The sequence below is a fragment of the Schistosoma mansoni genome, chromosome W (genome assembly GCF_000237925.1).
Source record: "Schistosoma mansoni strain Puerto Rico chromosome W, complete genome".
Lineage (NCBI taxonomy): Eukaryota > Metazoa > Platyhelminthes > Trematoda > Strigeidida > Schistosomatidae > Schistosoma > Schistosoma mansoni.
Window position 1 is genome coordinate 2,049,702 of NC_031502.1, and position 19,682 is coordinate 2,069,383.

The 19,682-nt window shown below is 36.6% G+C and overlaps 2 protein-coding genes across 2 annotated transcripts in view; one reads left to right on the top strand and one right to left on the bottom strand.

Annotated features, from left to right (window-relative positions):
• Window positions 1–8,725, top strand: part of Smp_142890 (putative hect E3 ubiquitin ligase) — a 39,380-nt gene extending 30,655 nt beyond the window's left edge. Inside the window, exons 14-19 of the mRNA XM_018799896.1 lie at window positions 1,103–1,150; window positions 1,617–1,712; window positions 3,184–3,417; window positions 3,982–4,200; window positions 4,855–5,061; window positions 7,921–8,725. Coding sequence (XP_018653764.1) covers window positions 1,103–1,150; window positions 1,617–1,712; window positions 3,184–3,417; window positions 3,982–4,200; window positions 4,855–5,061; window positions 7,921–8,076 — 960 coding nt within the window. The 3' untranslated portion in view covers window positions 8,077–8,725. The remainder of the gene's footprint in view (window positions 1–1,102; window positions 1,151–1,616; window positions 1,713–3,183; window positions 3,418–3,981; window positions 4,201–4,854; window positions 5,062–7,920) is intronic.
• A 4,973-nt stretch (window positions 8,726–13,698) lies between these two features.
• The window catches only part of Smp_142900 (hypothetical protein), a gene marked incomplete at both ends in the record, with an annotated part of 21,639 nt that continues 15,655 nt past the window's right edge, over window positions 13,699–19,682 (bottom strand). The window contains 3 exons of the mRNA XM_018799898.1: window positions 13,699–13,781; window positions 15,232–15,340; window positions 16,253–16,489. Coding sequence (XP_018653765.1) covers window positions 13,699–13,781; window positions 15,232–15,340; window positions 16,253–16,489 — 429 coding nt within the window. The remainder of the gene's footprint in view (window positions 13,782–15,231; window positions 15,341–16,252; window positions 16,490–19,682) is intronic.

Below are 19,682 nucleotides of genomic sequence, written 5' to 3' on the forward strand. Positions count from 1 at the left end.
AAGCTAGACCACCAGTGCTTCCATGTTTTCCTTGGTGGTCTAGCTTCAATTGACTCATGCTTTCAACTAATTCATTATCTGTCAGTGTTATAAGAGGTTTCAAGTTTTTCTGCTGGTCTCGGCTACTCTATGGTTTGACTCTGGTTCCATGACGGATTATTAATAATCCCAGAAACTTTCAATATTATATTAATTAGGCTATTAATCAAACAGTTGTTTCTTATATCATTAACTGAATCTATCAACTACGCCTAACATTTTATGCCGTTATTATTATTGTTATGTTAACAGCCAAAACCATAATTCATGAAACCGTCTAAAGATGAATCACTTCAAATTGAGATCTAAATTTGAATGAATTGTGTTTGGTGTTTGCATTTTCTTCAAATTCAATCATGGTACTTAGGATTTTAGTATTTCAAGAAAAACACCCTTTTAAAAATCTATTCAAATTTTATTTCAATGTTCAGTTATCACATTTGTAATTAAAATTCAATTTCAAGTGTTAACTATCTCACATGAAATCCTCTGCCTGAGAAGTCTTACTCACTGCCTTCTCGTGACGTTACTGCTGTTTACGAAATTGAGAGGACGAAAAGCGAATGTCCGGTGCTTTAACCTGGTTGGCGGACACGGAAATTCTACCTAGGGGAGTTGGAAAACTCTGATTCCAAACCAATGATGCACATGGGTTCCAGTATCCTGAGGGAACAAATGGCATCTGAATCAATCGTTGATCACCGGCTACTTTGGGACTGCATCTCCTAACAATGCTCCACTGCCTTGTGGGCCAGATCTTTAGGTCAAAGGCTCAGTGTGTGGCCCCTTAAGAAAACCACCTGCTCTAGTTAAGGCACCTGAGCAGTATCACAGCCCTCACGAAAATGAAACGAGATTTGTGTGGCGCATATATATCTGGTACCCCCTTTATCTGAAACTCATTACTGTAAACCAATGCCGATGTCTAATTTGCAATTTTTTCCATGGAACTAACTATGCCCTAACAGTTCTCCCTTCAGACATGTTTTTACTTCGTGATTTTTTATATTGTAATTTATAGAATTCAATATATAGTCTGAACAAACTTTTGTTTTTTTTTCAGGTGAAATTCGAAAATGAAGAAGCTGTAGATGAAGGTGGTGTAATGAAAGTAAGTTATATTGATGATGGTAGAAAGTTAATCATTGTTAAAATGTTATACTCATTTACTGAGGGAATAAATGGCTTATGGTCATCAGCTACCATAGAAGTGGAGTGCCTAACATTGTTCCTCTGTCTTGTGGACTTGACCTCTAGGTATGATGGTCGGGGAGTGGCCCTCTAAGAAAACCACCTGCGTCGGTTCGAGCACCCGGTCATTATCCTGATCCTCAAACAGGTCGAATAGTTTGTGTGGTGTATATATATTTGATGCCCTCTTGTGCCAGTATTTATGTGTGTAAGTAATAAATAACTATCATGGGATATCTGTTCATAGAAATTATGATCATTCAGTGTCCTTCCTTGTAAAATATTTCTCATCCGGTACTTTATTCACGCAAATGTTCTATTTTAATTATCTTTATATTCATGGAATCATTTGTTTTACTGTTGTTGTTTTCTTATATCCTTTCAAGGAATTTTTCTTGTTAGTTATGCGAGATTTACTCAATCCTGTGTACGGTATGTTTCGTTGTTATCCAGAATCTCGAATGTTATGGTTTAGTGAATCAGTAAGTTGGAGTTTTTTTTTTCTCTTGCTTCAAAAATGATCATTCCTTTTTTTTCAAAATCTCTACTCATTTTGTCCTGTGAAGCAGCCTATTAAATGGATTATCCTTACAATATGATATCTTAAATTTTCAGTTGAATTACTTGAAGCATTCGGCTATGAATGAATAAATTGTATGTTTAGATTGCGCTTTATCAATTTCGTTTTCAGCATCCCAGTAGTTTTAGTAGCTTTCATAAATTATGTGGCTTCAAGTCAAGTATATAGATCATTTTTAGTAAATGAGTTACATTATTATTGTTATTGTATTTATTGATAACTGAATTTCATGTCTAAACACCATCGAGCTTACTTTTTTCTCTAACATGAACTCTAGTTTCTTATTCTTTTCACAACTGGTTGACGGTAATACACTTATAAACAAAGATGGATAGTGGCTAGCAGTGGAATGCAGTTTGACGCGCGTTTCGTCCTATTTGGGACTCGTCAGCCGAATGTACCTGCATCTCAGAGTTGATGTTCACTCCGGGAATCGAAATTAGTACCTTTCTCTTCAAACGCCATCATTTTATCCACTTAGCTACTGAGGACTAAACTCGCATCCTGGAATCCACTGCTGGTCACTATCCATCTTTGCCTGTTATGCTTATGACCTAAGGCAATATCGAGGCAGTCTGCACAGGATGCACATATGCCAACGAGAGACTGATCAGTTGCCGTCCTAAACATCAATAGTTAGATTCAAGTAAACAATACCAAGTGAAGGTAATACACTTAGTTCACTAAGTCTTAATTAACATATTCCGTACACAGTATTTTGAAACGTTCCATTTACAGCTTTCTATCATTGAGATTTGTGTACCATTCAAACTAGTTTCTAACATATCCTGGATTGGTCTTAATTCTTGTTTGACATATTTTCAGTATACTTTGTTCTCATGTCTGGTTTGACAACTTGGAATTACACACAAACTTCAACATTCCATATGACTAAGTGATTGATTCCTTATGTTCCGATCTCTAAGAAAATCACATTTACTGAGTTAACATTACTCAAAATTCAACGAACTTCTGTCTAAAACTTGACCCGAGTACTATAATCATAATACTTCATCAAGGTACATATAACCTTGAAAATAACCGTAAAATTATCCACTTGCGACTTTATCATGATGTTTTTGTTACCGTCAATCCCCATTTGCTAAAAATTTCGTTCCTACAAGTTAGTAAAGGGTTGATGTTACCTCGGGGTATAGATTATCCATTGTATATAGTAAATTGTGAATTGTGAAACTGTTCACTGTTATGTATCTAGTCACTGTTCGATTATATCATTTGGAAATCGTAAGCTTTTTTGAATCTATGTTGATTGTAATTATGTATTGCATAAAGCGGATAAATTTGTGTTAGTGAATAGTTTGTTGGTTTGTCTACTGGTGTTTTTGCGCTCTTCTTTTCTGATCTCTCTTCAGACAATGGAAAGTGAAAATGTCTTCCTAATGGTCGGTATCCTATGTGGCTTAGCTATTTACAATTCTATTATTGTTGATTTAAGTTTTCCATTAGCGATGTTTCGTAAATTGTTAGGTGAAACACCAGGATTAGATGATCTAAAAGAATTGGATCCAATTGTTGGTCGTTCTTTACAAGAATTACTGGATTATGATAATGCGGATTTGGCTGATGTGTTCTGTTTGAATTTCACTGTGAGTTATTGGTTCCCCAAAAAACCAATTCTATAAGCATTTATTATTTTCTTGTTTTTGTAATATTCAGAGCTGGATTTCATCTAGTCTCTGTTGGCAGGCAAATTCATCAACAAAACACTTAGTTATGGTCTGTAACTAGGAACTAAAGATTTTTTTAGACGTTCGCCGACAACGCAACTGAAAACATGCATAACTCAATAACCTGGTAAATAATGTGTTGTAGTTTGAAGTAATTAATACCAAGTACGAATTTTGGAAACCGAGGTGGAGATATATTCAGCTAACGATTCCCTTGTAAAATGAAACGCATGTCCTAAATTCCATTAATAACTACTTTATCAAATAATCGTGGATGCGCACTCCTGAGAATATCATAGCAAGTCTTTTATCGTCCCGGATTTCTTGGCTTACCGAGCTCGTTTATTTGCTATTCGCACCTCGCGATTGCATCTTGGTACTACACGTTAATTGATCAAGGATTTTCAATCTCATGAAACATACTATTCCGCACAAATCATTAATTAATCATGGTAGTTTATATCCATTTGTTTACTCATCTAGGTTACAATTGATTATTTTGGTATGAATAAAATCATTCCTCTGATGGAAGATGGCGAAAATATAATTGTCACTCAAGAGAATAAAAGTTTATATGTTGAAAAATATGTTGAATATGTATTTCAGAAATCATGTGAAACACCATATAAGGCATTTGAAAAAGGATTTCTTCAAGTCTGTGGTGGTTATTCATTGAAATTGTTTCAACCATCTGAATTACAGGTTTGTGTTTAACTTTCTTTTTCTTCTTTGATCTTTAATTATATTCATATTGGGTTCTATTTTCACTTATATATTAATATAATGTAGTAGTAAACTTTCATATCTAATCTGGTAAATTGACATTTTAAAAAGTTCATTCATTCGACTTTCAACCATTAAATCTACTGTTCTGAAGTCATGTTTCATGTGACTTCGGTTTTGATTATCAGATAATATCACCGGCACTCAGATTTAAAGTGTGACTCAAAGCCGATTACATAAATGGTGTATGCATTTATCAAGAAGTCTCTATTTGTTCTGCACAAGTTTATTGCAAGGTAATGTAGCAAACACTTTGATCTTTTGCATTATCTATAAGCTTTTGATGACATTTTTTCTGGTTAGCGTTTTTTTAGCGAGTTGGTTTTCTACGGGATGGGGTCGCTAACCCCATACCCAACCCTCCTCTTTTACCCGGGCTTGAGACCAGCAGTAGCCCCCGGAGGAGCTACAGGCGGAGTTTTTTGGTGACATAATATCAACTAAAACTTCTTTTACAAGTGGGTTTTTTTCTTAGAAATTGATTCAGACATCTGTTACACAATATTTATTATTATAGTCATTCAATATAATAAACTGTTCTGCTAACATTTTTTATTCTATTCTACACTATAGTCTTTAGTTGTCGGCTCAGAAGTAGTAAACTGGGATGAACTTCGTCAAAATACAACATATCAAGGTATCTACTGGGATCGACATCAAGTGATTATATGGTTTTGGGATGTATTATTATATGATTTTACTATTGAAGAGAAAAAGAAATTTTTGCGTTTTCTTACCGGTTGTGATCGTGTACCAATTGTTGGTTTTAGTGGTGTAAAGGTCAGTGTATTGTGTAGAATATGATAACTTATTAGATGTAATTATATTTTTGGACCTGATTACAATTTTTAATTATGTTTTCCAAATTTTAAACTTCTATTTCGTCATATCACATGCACATAGTTTCTCACTTTTTTAGAGAGGGGAAGTAAAATTTGGCATCAGTCACTCAGCTGCAACGTAGGACCAGGCACACATATGCATCGGTCCAAGTTGCCATACCTCGTTAGCACAACAAGATCAACACCGGATTCATAGAAGTAGTTAATTTAGTGGTGGTAGTATATAAAAGTAAGGTTGTATATAAGGATATAGTACAGGAAAGAAGACAGAAATGAAGCAATTTTAGTCTCAAGGTTTATGGGAAGATAAAGTGTATACACCTGCGCCATTGTGATCGATTCTGAGCCATCTCACCTAGAGTCTCCAACCATTGGTTATGATAGTCACGCGGACCCCAACCAAGTAGTCTGCATCCACCAACATGGCTAAGACTAGAAGTTAGTGACTTCAAGCTCTGATGCCACGTTTTGGTTTGGCCGCCCCTAACTAACTTCCAACCATCCCCAATACTAGTCAGCATAGCGCGTCGTGGTAATCAGTGTACAGGCATACGTAATACATGGTTCAACCATCTCAGTGAATGAAGATTCATGACCTCATCAGCTGATTTACCATCATTCCTTAATACCCTGTGTCTAACCTCACTATTACTTACCCGGTGATCCCAGCGGATGCAAGCAATATTTCCAAGGCATCTGTGGTCAAATACTAGTAACGTACGAGCATCTTCTACTCTTAATGGCCACGTTTCGCAGCCGTAAAGTAGAACAGAACGAACTGCCGCACAGTATACTCTTCCCTTAATTGATAGACGGATATCTCGCCCTCGCCATAGGTGACGTAAGTTGGCAAAAGCTAAACGAGCTTTCTGAATTCTTGTAGAGATTTCATCGGTTGACAGATCATTTGGGCTGATGAGACTTCCAAGATAAGTGAAGTTGTCGACGCGTTCGGCCAAATTATGTATTTCGTGGTCGTTGGTTTTCATTTTTATTATACTCTGGTTATTTATTTTGTCTGATCTTTTCTTAAATAATGTTATTTACTGCAAGACCTTCAGACTTCACCTTAGGCATTTAACTATTTGTTTACGGGAATAGTATTCAAGGGTTTACATTTCTATCCTCAATCAAACAGTAACATTACGTAATCATTTCTCAATTCTATTGCTGGGGAATCGCTTCACACCCGACATGACTGAACTCCATTGGTTACAGCTTTTTTTAGAACTCTGGAAATTATCACTTATTGAAATTAGTTGCTATCAAACACTTGGTTTATTATTAGTAGTATGTGGGTTCTGGACAAGTGAGTGACTGTCTGAATCCAGTAGGTAAGTAGGATAAAATGCTATTGTTTGAAACAAACGCGATCGAGACTGAACGCCGAAATGAACACTAACTATGGTATATAGGTACATTCAACTAACGAATTCCAAATAGAACGAAATTTCCTACCCTGATTTCGCTGCTAGCCATATTTCGTCTCTTATGCAAAATATTAGGAGTTTTGTTAAACGTGTTGACTTTCGCAAACTATACAATCAAAATGTGACACATTATTACCTGTATTCCTCTGCGAAACTTTTACTGTTTTCTGATTGAATCGTGTCGTCAGCATTTTGCCAGATTCTGAAAAGTCTGATGAACTTTCAAGAGCCCTCTATCACAGTACTGATTTTACTACATTTTTTTTAATCTACGTTTAGAAACGATGCTCAAATCAGAATCTGTATCTGTAACTCTCAACTCTGGGTATACTTTGTTTCCCATAGTCTAACGTAGAATACTTTGACCCCTGATACGTTTCGATTGCCTACAATAAATCTTGATCTGTGGCGAATAAAAAATAGTTTCAAGTTGCAATTTTTTCATATTCACTCCGTCACAGCACGTTCAATCAAATTTAAAATATCAGATATGAAGTGTTAGCGTGATTTTAAACTCCATTGCAGATAATTAGCTCCTGGAGATCATGATTTTTGGATGGATTGGATAATAATTATCTTTTGAATCGATGTGTTAAAACGTTAGGCTATCGTAATTTCTACCTTGATTTATCTATAATTAGCCCTAAAAAATTCATTAATCTTAATTAATTGTAATGTAGGATTCTTTCACAAATGCTTCACTTTGGTTGGTTAATCTTTAAAATCAAGTAAAACCTATCAGTTTAGTACGGTCTTACTGTCTTATATTGAGTTTTTACCACTTTCAATGTATACAAGCGCTCTCATACTTAATATTATCCCCCAAATGCCAGGTACGAGCGAGAGTGAGGAGAGTCTGCTCTCCCACTCGAAATCCTCTCACATGGCCACGGGTATAGAGCCTGTGTCAGGGAAGTCCTACTCACTACCTACCTTCTCGTGGCGAGGGTGTTGTTTACGAAATTGAGCGTTTTAACTGGGTTGATGGACATGAAGGGTCCACCTAGGGGAGTTGAAAAACCCTGATTCCAAACCAATGGTGCACATGGACTCCAGTATCCTGAAGGAACAAATGGCGTATGAATCAATCGTTGGTCACCGGCTACCATGGGACTGCATCTCCTCACGATGCTCCACTGCCTTGTGGATGAGACCTTTAGGTCAAAGGCTCCGGATATGGCCACCTAAGAAAACCACCTGCTTCAATTTGGGCACCTGAGCAGTATCACAGCCCTCACATAAATCAAATAAGATTTGTGCAGCGCATATATATTTAGTGCCCCCTAGTACCAATATTTATATGTTTAAATAATAATAATAAATACAATATACGATGATTATTATTTTTTCTTTTTTTTTTCTTTTAGATTACAATTCAACCAAATAATAGTGGTGATGATTTTTTGCCTGTAGCACATACATGTGCTAATCTATTAGATTTACCACAATATAGTTGTAAAGAGATATTAGCTAAAAAATTATCATTAGCTATTCAACAAACAGAAGGTTTCGGTTTAGTTTAATATAAAAATTGTCAATTTATTATTCTCTTGGTTTTCATTTTTTTATTTATTTTCAAATTCAGTTACCATGGGGTGCATGTATGTGTGTGTGCGTGCGTGTGTGTTTGTGTGTGTGTGTGTATATATAGATATTGCATAATTACTTCTTTTCTATTGTTATTATATATGTAAATTTACTGATTCCATATACCCTTTGGAATAGATATATATATAGATATATACTATTGACTAGAAAGATTATTATTTTCCTTATAAATCTATTTCAATATTGTATATCTGTTACCTTTTGTTTTCTTTTTCTTTTTTTTCTTCTCTTTCTTCACTCTGATTTTGTGTGTGTGTGTGTGTGTATGATTCTTGTATTGTGTTATATTTTTTCTAATCTCTTTTTTTTGCTTGTAAAAGTTCTATTCAAAGAGAAGAACTAGTCTGTTTAACTCTTCATTACATGCAGACTGCAACTATTCTTTTTTTTTTCTTGTCGAATACTTTATAAGTTTCATTGAATTGAAGTAATGAATTAAAATGAATCTGTTTGTTTTCGATAACGTAATAAGAAGACGAAGATTATCAGAACTATGTGATGAGATTATTATTATTATTATTATTATTAGCTTTATTCAATATTATATTATTTGGTACAAAATCGAATTCTCAGCATAAAGTATTTCAACATGTTTACGTTTCTTATTTCTTCGTTGCTCCTGATGATAAACATTCAGTGATTGCCAGTTGGATGTCAGCAGTTCAGTCAATCGACATATGAATAATGTATATTCTTTTTGCTGCATGTTCCCAGCAAAACACGATATCTCTGATTAGGCCTTTTGTAACCTTTACAGCGAAAGGTTGTACAGTTTTCAGAAACGCACCGGAATAGGTTGTGTGCTTAATAGCCATAATGATGTATTAAAACAAACAATATTAGATAACTTGTTGAAATATATAGATAACGGGAAACAGGTAGCCCAGATGTTTAAGCAGGCCGCCCAAAAAAAGTATTAGCAAAAATATATTGGAGATATTAGCACAATACATTTCGAACAATCTGATCACACATAATATACTTGTTAAGAACATTTATATATAAAAGGTCAACAAGACTGGAAATGGGGGGGGTAAGAATAGACAAGGATAATAATCATAATAATAATGTGAAAACAATTTGAAACCTAATCACTCTGGTTAATAAGCCTATATTACCAGGGTAGGTTTAAGGAAAGAACAAACTGTTTTTGAATACACAAAGGGGGTTTGAATTTTCGTATGGCTAAGGCTTCAATAAACCTTAGTATACGCCTTTTTACATTTTTATACAACACCACGGAAGCCGAGTTTAGATCATTCTTATGACCTTTTCGCCTTTCAGAATCTTATGACCTGTTTCGATTATATGTTTGGCAATAGAAGATGATGGATATTTATCCTCTACTCTTATTGGGTCATTCGACTCTATTTGTTTATACAACCATTTTGGTACATGTTCACCCACCCTAATTTTCAGATCACGATTGCTCCCCCCTATGTATGTGTGACCACACACACACATTTAAATTGGTAAACACAGTGGGATGTGACACAATCGTTTTCATATCTTCTAGGTCTTAAATGAAGCATGGACCTCGTTCTTTCTTTGATTATGACTGCTGCACAATACGTTTTTTTTTGAAAATTAGCGTTTTGTTGCTAATTATCTGAAAAAACGATAATGGTACTATCTGGTTGTTTAAAGTATACTAAATAGAAAGAATATTTCTAAACGTCCTAATTCATTGCTTATAACTAGAGTATTTAAACGAATGAGTAGTGTGTTCACCGAAAGCAACAACTGTCTCTGACGAAATGTAACAGTTCTAATAAATGATGTTATGGAGATGGAAAAGTGCACAATATAGATTACATCATTATTCAATGTATTATTATATATGAGTAGGACTCCGCCTGTAGCTCCTCTGAGGGTTACTGCCGGTCCCAAACCCGGGTAAAGGAGGAGGGTTGGGTATGGGGTTAGCGACCCCATCCCGTAGAAAATCAACTCGCTAAAAAAACGTTAACCAGAAAAAATCATTCGAACTCTGCTCTGGGAGTAGAAGGGATAATTATGACGTCTCATGATGAAAGCCGAGTTCCTTCGGAAGTCATGAGACCGATGCACCTTCTTACAACCAGAGCGACAATTTTTATAGGTACATGGAATGTCCGGACAATGTGGGAGACCGGAAGAGTCTTTCAAATTGCTGCAGAAATGAGAAAATACAACCTGGAGGTTCTTGGAATCGGCGAAACACATTGGATGCAGGTTGGACAACAACGACTGTCTTCAGGAGAACTTCTGTCATACTCCGGTAATGAAGAAGAAAATGCCCCACATACACGAGGAGTTGCATTGATGCTGTCCAGAAAATCACAAAATGCACTTATAGGATGGGAATCTCATGGACCGAGGATCATCAAAGCCTCCTTCAAAACAAAGAGAGAGGGCATTACAATGAACGTCATCCAATGCTATGCGCCTACCAACGACTACGATGAAGACGCTAAAGACCAATTCTACGATAGGCTGCAGTCGATCTTCGAAAAGTGCCCAACCAAAGACCTGACCATTCTGATGGGAGATTTCAATGCCAAGGTTGGAAAGGACAACACTGGATACGAAGACGTCATGGGACAACATGGATTGGGAGAAAGGAACGAAAATGGTGAGAGATTTGCAAACCTATGTGCCTTCAATAAACTGGTCATAGGTGGCACCATATTCCCACACAAAGCCACTTGGATTTCACCGGATCACACTACACAGAATCAAATCGACCATATCTGCATCAACAAAAAGTTCAGGAGGATGATGGAAGATGTGAGAACCAGAAGAGGAGTTGATATAGCATCCGATCATCATTTGATGGTCGCCAAGATGAAACTAAAACTCAAGAAGCACTGGACAACGGCGCGGACAACATCACAAAAGTTTAATACAGCCTTCCTTCGAGATGCTGACAAATTCAACATAGCCCTCAGCAACAGGTTCGAGGCCTTTCATGATCTACTCAATGGAGAGCGACTGGAAAGGTATCAAGGAGGCAATCGTTTCAACATGTCAGGAGGTTCTGGGCCAAAAGAAGCACCATCACAAGGAATGGATCACTGTTGGTACACTGGATAAAATTGAAGCAAGGAGGAACAAGAAGGCAGCAATCAATATCAGCCGAACCAGAGCAGAAAAAGTCAAGGCACAAGCCGAATACACAGAGGCAAACAAGCAAGTGAAGAGGAGCATCAGAACCGACAAACGTAAATATGTGGAAGATTTAGCGATGACAGCGGAAAAGGCTGCAAGTGAGGGAAACATGAGACAACTGTATGATACAACCAAGAAACTTGCTGGAAATTACCGTAAGCCAGAAAGACCAGTGAAAAGCAAGGAAGGCAAAGTAATCACCGACATTGAAGAACAACGAAACAGGTGGGTAGAATACTTCAAAGAACTCTTGAATCGACCAGCTCCACTGAACCCACCCAACATCGAAGCAGCACCCACGGACCTCCCAATCGATGTTGGCCCACCAACAATTGAAGAGATCAGCATGGCCATTAGACAAATCAAGAGCGGCAAAGCAGCGGGACCAGACAACATCCCGGCAGAGGCACTGAAAGCAAATGTAGCAGCAACTGCCAAGATACTCCACATCCTCTTCAGTAAGATTTGGGATGAAGAACAAGTACCAATAGACTGGAAAAAAGGACTTCTGATCAAGATACCAAAGAAAGGCGATCTCAGCAAGTGCGACAACTACAGGGGCATCACTCTTCTCTCAATACCAGGAAAAGTCTTCAACAGAGTATTGTTAAACAGGATGAAGGATTCCGTGGACGCCCAACTTCGAGATCAACAAGCTGGATTTCGTAAGGATAGATCGTGCACAGATCAAATCGCAACTCTACGTATCATTGTGGAACAATCAATCGAATGGAATTCATCACTGTACATCAACTTCATCGACTACGAGAAGGCATTTGATAGCGTGGACAGGACGACACTATGGAGGCTTCTTCGACATTACGGCGTGCCTGAGAAGATAGTCAATATCGTACGGAACTCCTATGATGGACTAAACTGCCGAATCGTCCACGGAGGACAACTCACCGACTCGTTTGAAGTAAAGACCGGTGTTAGACAAGGTTGCTTACTCTCACCCTTTCTCTTTCTCCTGGTGATCGACTGGATTATGAAGACGTCAACATCTGGAGGAAATCACGGGGTACAGTGGACAGGCAGGATGCAGCTTGACGATTTAGACTTCGCGGATGATCTGGCTCTTCTATCACAAACGCAACAGCAAATGCAGGAGAAAACGACCAGTGTAGCATCAGCAGCAGTAGGTCTCAATATAAACAAAGGGAAAAGCAAGACTCTCCGATACAATACAATATGCACCAATCAAGTTACACTTGACGGAGAAGCTTTGGAGGATGTGGAAACCTTTACATATCTGGGCAGCATCATTGATGAACACGGTGGATCAGATGCAGATGTGAGGGCGCGGATCGGCAAAGCAAGAGCAGCATACCTACAACTGAAAAACATCTGGAGCTCAAAACAATTGTCAACCAACACCAAGGTCAGAATTTTCAATACAAATATGAAGACAGTTCTACTGCATGGGGCGGAGACGTGGAGAACTACGAAAGCCATTATCCGGAAGACACAAGTGTTTATTAACAGTTGTCTACGCAAGATACTTAGGATCCGTTGGCCAGACACTATCAGCAACAATCTACTATGAGAGAGAACAAATTAGAATTCAGCGGAAGAAGAAGCGCTGGAAGTGGATTGGGCACACATTGATGAAAGTACCCAACTGCGTCACAAGACAAGCCCTCACATGGAATCCTGAAGGTCAAAGGAGAAGAGGAAGACCAAAGCAAACATTACGCCGAGAAATAGAGACAGACATGAGAAGAATGAACAAGAACTGGATAGAACTAGAAAAGAAGGCCCAGGACAGAGTGTGTTGGAGAATACTGGTTGGCGGCCAATGCTCCATTGGGAGTAACAGGCATAAGTAAGTAATACAGGATGCACATATGCCAATAAGATAATTCAAACAAACAATACAAAAAAAATGAACTTATTACTATTTGTTTGTGAATATTAAACATCAACCAATAAACATTGTAATGTCTGTTCACCACTTAACAAAATCTTACAAATTACAGTACAATTGTATATCATTGCATTTATATATAGGTATCAACTTTAAGATAAGTGATGTTTCTGTAACATATAAAAAAGAACCATTTGTTTATTATATATAAGCAATCAAAATGGTAATACACACAGTTCTTTCTATACAAAATCATATAATAATGTATACTATCAACGTATATATATAAAGATTAAATAACTTATCATTTATCACCATTAGATCATATTAAGATAAGGATTATATAAAAATGTCGATTTCATAAACTTTAATAAATTTTTTTTTTTTTAGTTAGAACATATTGTTAAATGTAAAACGTTTGGCATGGTAACATGGAAAAAAAAGTTCGCAAACCCGACAGTTTCTGGGTGGTAATTTACTCGTTTCTTGTTATACTACTCCTTTCTTTCCATTTACATTATCATATTCCTAGTGTTGAAATGTCAATATCTTTAATAGATGGATATTCGACAAGATATTTTAAAACAAGTTCACGTGATTCATCTGTGAAAAAAACAAATATAAAAGTCATTAGATACATTGCTTGAGGAAACATTTTACTATTTGAAATATCAGAAGGAGGTTTTGTGAAGATTTTAGTAATTTTATATGGTTGAGATCATGAAACAATTGAAGCTAGACCACCAAGGAAAACCTGGAACCACTCATGATCTCAACTATATAAAATTACTAAAATCTCCACAAAACCCCCCCTTCTGATAATGATCATATGCTCACTAGTGACTGGCTCCATGAGGTATTTCCTGGAGTTCTAGTGAGAAGCAGTAACCAATGGAGTTCAACCAGGTCTGTTGAGAGATATCGACTCACTGAAGACAATGGTGAATGGTTGCTCAATTTTGTGGATTGGTTGAAGTTAGATATTAACACCATTGGATGCCGGACGACTCAGTGGTCTATCGGTTAAGTGCTATGGTGCGAGACTGGTAGGTCCTGGTTTCGAATCTCGCTCGCAAGGCGGGATCGTGGATACGCACTGTTGAGGAGTCCCACAATGAAACGAAACGGCCGTCCAGTGCTTCCATGTTTCCCATGGTAGTCTAACTTCAACTGACTCATGATCTCAACTATATTTGAAATGTGTCTATCTCACATATAATAACATTTGAATGTGATAATATTTGAGAAAATCGAAATGTTCAGCGAATTGTACAATGTTTATTGAGTCATATGATATACATAGTTTGTCTGGTAAGTGAAATACAAGTATGAAATAAGTATAAAAATGATTAAACTGCTCATCTAGGCAAAGTCCCTAGAACACATCTTTGAAATCTCAGTCATTTTGACTTATTCCATATTCACTGTATGTATTATTTTCTTATAATCAGAGGTCGTGGTACATTTTTGTCTTCTGCATCTATCAGGTGGTGGGTCGTCTGAATAATAAAAGAGTTCTCGTTGTATTTGCACTTAGTGGCTGAATAGTAACACGGTCGTGACGTGACTGAAAATAGTATAATTTCGAGACTATTCAGTGTTAAGGACACTTAACAATTGGAAAAAAGCATCTGTGTAGGACTTTCTGAGTTTCAGATACCCTAAACCTGATGTCTTCTTTAATGTATAAGCTTTCTGAAAAAATTTCAACTGTATTGCACTGCTTTCAAGGAGATTTACCTTGATAAACGTTTACTAAAGGTACAGTTCGCTTACATGAGAATTACAAACAAGTCTCAACGTGACATATTTCATATAAATAAAGAAAATTCACTTGTCGGAAATGAGTGCGACAATAAATTAAATTTCTTTGACACCAGGCGGGATGATGGTTCAATAGACGGAAGTGTACATAGAGAAAGCTAACCAACGTGTCAGTTGTGCACTTGTTTATTCTTCTACCCATCCAGTACAAAAGAAATTTGGTTAGATGTCTTACAAACAGGGCCAAAAAGACATTTTTACGGATACTATTAACGAGTAATTAACTTACATGGAGCAAGTTCGATATCCCATTCAATTGATTTCGTTTTACTTATTCTTATTGGTTTCGTTGGATCATATTTATCTGGATTTTTAATTGATGGTTCAATAAGTTGAATCTTGTTGGTATGAAAAATAAAAATTAGAAAAACTAAACCAATCATTTAAAAAGCCTATTTTAAAAAAAACTGTCTAATGTTGCGTATTTAGTATAGGACTCCTAGGCAAGTTTTCTATTTAAACATATAAGCATTGGTACAAATGAGAACAGAAATATACATACACCACGCAGAGTAGTAACCATGATATTTTTGTGTTGGTTGGGATACTGTCCGGATCCTCAAACCGAAAAAGACAGCTGTCTTAGTGGGCCAATCCCCTCCACAAGAACGTGGAGCAACGTTTTTAGATCCAGTCCTATACTAGCCAGTGACCAACAATAGGTTTATACACCATTTGTTCCTTCAGAATCCTGGAGCCCATGTGCACCATTGGTTTGTAATTAGGGTTTTCCAACTTCCCAAGGTGGATCCTCCATATCCATCAGACCAGTTTAAGCACCGGACATTGGCATTTCTTCCTCTCAATTTCGTAAAAAAAAACAACGCTGCTGCAAGAAGACAATGAGTAGGAGTTGGCTGGAAGTGGCTGTATACGCTTGGCGATGTGAGAGTATTTCGAGAGGGCGAACTGGCTTTCCTCACAATCGTCCACACCAGAGCAACTCTACACTCAAACGAACGTAACACATTGCAACTACCTATTCAGCATAACATGATTTAGATCAGTCAGTGTAAATTTTGGTAGTTCATAACTTAACACAATCCTAATCCAGTTTAACTTAAAATATAGTGACCAGTTCCATGTATCATATTGCTGTTCGAATTCAGTCAATAATCGTGATATACTCTATGGTAAACATTCCTGGAATCAATAATGAAGCACTTAATTCAATACGACTTAAATTATTCTCATACTTTCAACAGTAAAGATATGAATTAAGGTAAAAATAAAAAGTTGAAACTGGTTACCTTTAATTTGTCCTCTGTACTAACTGGCAGTTGATCGATCACTAAAAGTTTCATACTTCTTGGATAACTATTTTCTACTGATATAACTTGTTTACATACTATAGACATTGTTTTATTACCAAGAAATGTTCCAGTCTTTTTATATTTATGTTTTGGCATATATGTGACACGTATACCAGGATCATAGCCTAATTCACATGTGAATTCTTCTTGTACAGCAGTAGCAGATAATTTTGTCTAAGAAATATAGAGAAAATAATAAATTGGTTGTCAGTAATTTAATGATTAAGTATCGGATAATAATTAGTATTATAGGGTTTACAACTGATTGATCATTGCGTAGTGATCACTGTCATGTGTCAGGTCCTTCTTAGTCCAGATCAAATTCTGTCTACCACTAGTCGACTCTACACTGTGTGCACTATTTTGAGATGAGATGGTGGTTGGAGGTAGTCAACAGAAAACTCTGGACCTAGGTTTCGTGCTACTTGGCACTTATCAGCAAGGTTTACCTATAATCTTGGGGGAACTGATCTTCCCTAACGGATTCGATCCCATGTCACCCTGCTTCACAGTCAGAGACGTTATCACTGAGCTATTCGGGCCGCGACTGAACTCCTGTAGCACTGAGATGGTTGATCATTACCGGCGACCACAAGATTACAGGTAGACCTAGGGTCAAGGGTCTTCTGTCGACTACCTTCAACCACCATCTCATCTCAATGTTATCGAGTATTGTAAGAATTATTTATGGTTTATCAATATTTAGCAAATTAGTATTCATAAGCTTTTGTCAAATATTGATATGATAGGATTCCTGATGTGAATCTGTTTTAAAATAACTAGTCTCATAAGTAAGAGTTTCTCATCAGAGGATCTGTAAACACACATTACTACGATGACCAATTATATTTATCTTCATCTGTCAGGCGATGTACATAGATTCTGTATCGAAGCTTTATCTCCTCCATCATATTGGATGATATCGCTGAAAATTGATTAATATAGGCTAACGTAAACCTATTAAATTCTTTACTTAGGAACATTCAGTTTCAAATCTGGCCAATTAGTTAACATCTGAAACTAATTAACAGTGTGTTTAAGCTTTAGCTGTCCATAATTTAAAATCAAAGTTCTGTTTATAAAAGCAATATGTTAGACCTTTCTTTTTATCATGCGCTTTGTTTATGCATATTTTGCTCTGATGTTTGTTCGTATTTTCTCGTTATTATTATTACCATTATATTTCTGTACTTAAAAATCAGGATTATCAGTCATATTAGATACCTTCCATTTCAAATGACCTATTATTAGCAATTATATTAATTAAGCAAAGATGGATAGTGGCTAGCAGTGGAATCCAGTTTGACGCGCGTTTCGTCCTATTCAGGACTCGTCAGCTGGATGTACCTGCATCTCAGAGTTGATGTTCACTCTGGGACTCGAATCCAGTACTTTTCGCTTCAAATGACATAATGTTATCTACTTATCTACTGAGTCCTGATAGCCATCTGTTTGTGCAATCTTTGCTTAAAAGGCTTGTGACACTCATCAAACTGGATTCCACTGCTACCAACTATCCATCTTTGCTTATAATGCTTGTGAATTAAAGGCAATATTGAGGCAATCCGCTCAGGATGCACATATACCAACAAGAGACTGATCAATCTCAGTCTTAAACAACAATGAGAAGATACAAGCAAACAACACCAAGACAATTTAATTACATTCATTGTTTCCTCCCTGAATAATGATATTATTTTCAATATTCCAAATATCCCCACCTTTTCATAACTATTTTTGTAATCTTATTAACTTTTAATAAATGAGTAACAGTAAAGTTTCTGTTCAAGATAAAGTTTTAGAACCTAATCTTCTCTAGTAAACATAATGCTTATGGGGTATAATTTTGAAGTTAAACTAAAACAGTAGTTTGATATTTTATATTAATAATTTCTCGAATGATATTAGTTATCAAAATTTTTTTCATAGTTGAATTCATAAGTCCATCTAAGTTAGATCACCATTGAAAACCTAAAAGCATTGGATAGCCATTTCATCCTAGTATATGATTCCTCAACAGTGCGTATCCACGATTCCACAAGTGAGACTCGAATACAAGACCCTCAGTCTTGCACGTGAACGCTTGACCACTAGATCTTGTAAGCCAGTATCTAACCATGGTATTGTCTAACTTTAATCGATCCATGATTTTGCACAATCCTTCATCTACTATCTGAGGTAAATAACTGTCTCAACCCCATACGGGTTGAACTCCAATAGTCACCGCCTCTCACTAGAACTAGATATTAATTGATAATTTTGAAAAAAACTATATCTAAATCTATAACTTCACTACTTAAGCACTTCATACCTTTTTCATTGTCATTTTATTACATACAAATGAGTTTGTTTTTAGCTTACAATAATCATAATAATAATATCTATGAATAAGTGAATGAATACAAACATCGCCTAAATAACGTATTCACTCTGACAGATTTGATTTAGTTTTATTTCGTTTTCGGGTACAGAGATTCATCTGACATGAATGTTAATAATGGCATATATGAGTTTTTTTTAAAAAGTTGGGAAAATTATTGTTAATATATTTATTTAATAAACAAATTTATTCTATTGAAAGCAAGGATGGATAGTGGCTAGCAGTGGAATACAGGATGCGCGTCTCGTTCTATTTGGGACTCGTCAGCTGGATGTACCTGCATCTCAGAGTTGATGTTCACTCTGAGACTCGAACCCAGTACCTTTCGCTTCAAACGCCATCTCGTTATCCACTCATCTACTGAGTCCTGTTGCAGTCCTAAACATCAATGGGAAGATTCAAATAAACAATGCCAAGTGAATTTAAATTTATTCTATTATTCAATCTTTCCTCTCTTGTGAAACTGGGTGATATGGGATCGAATCCGTCATAGAGCATTAGTTTCTTCAAGATTACATGTGACAAGTAGCACGAAACCTAGGTTCAGGGTTACCTGTTGACTACCTCCAACCACCATCTTTTCTATCTTGTATTTTACATTCATTTTTATTGTCAGCCCAAAGGAAAAGAGGAAGACCGATGAACACGTTACTACAAGAAATGGATACAGATATTAGAAGAATGAACAAAAATTGGATGAAACTAGAAAAGAAGGCCCAGAACAGAGTGGATTGGAGAATGCTGGTGGCAACCTATGCTCCATTGGGAGTACTAAGGGTAAGTAACTAAGTTATGTTGTCATCTCTGTCATTAAACATCTGTTGACTGACTCTGACTACCATTTCTAAAGCTAGACTATTATCTTATGTGGGTGAACCCGTCTGGACTTTGATAAATCCTTGCGTTTTCCCCCTGGAGCCCCCTCATGCGCTCTCCTGTTCTTACCCTGACGCTTACACGGAACCTGTCCGCCTTTCTCCCTTCAGG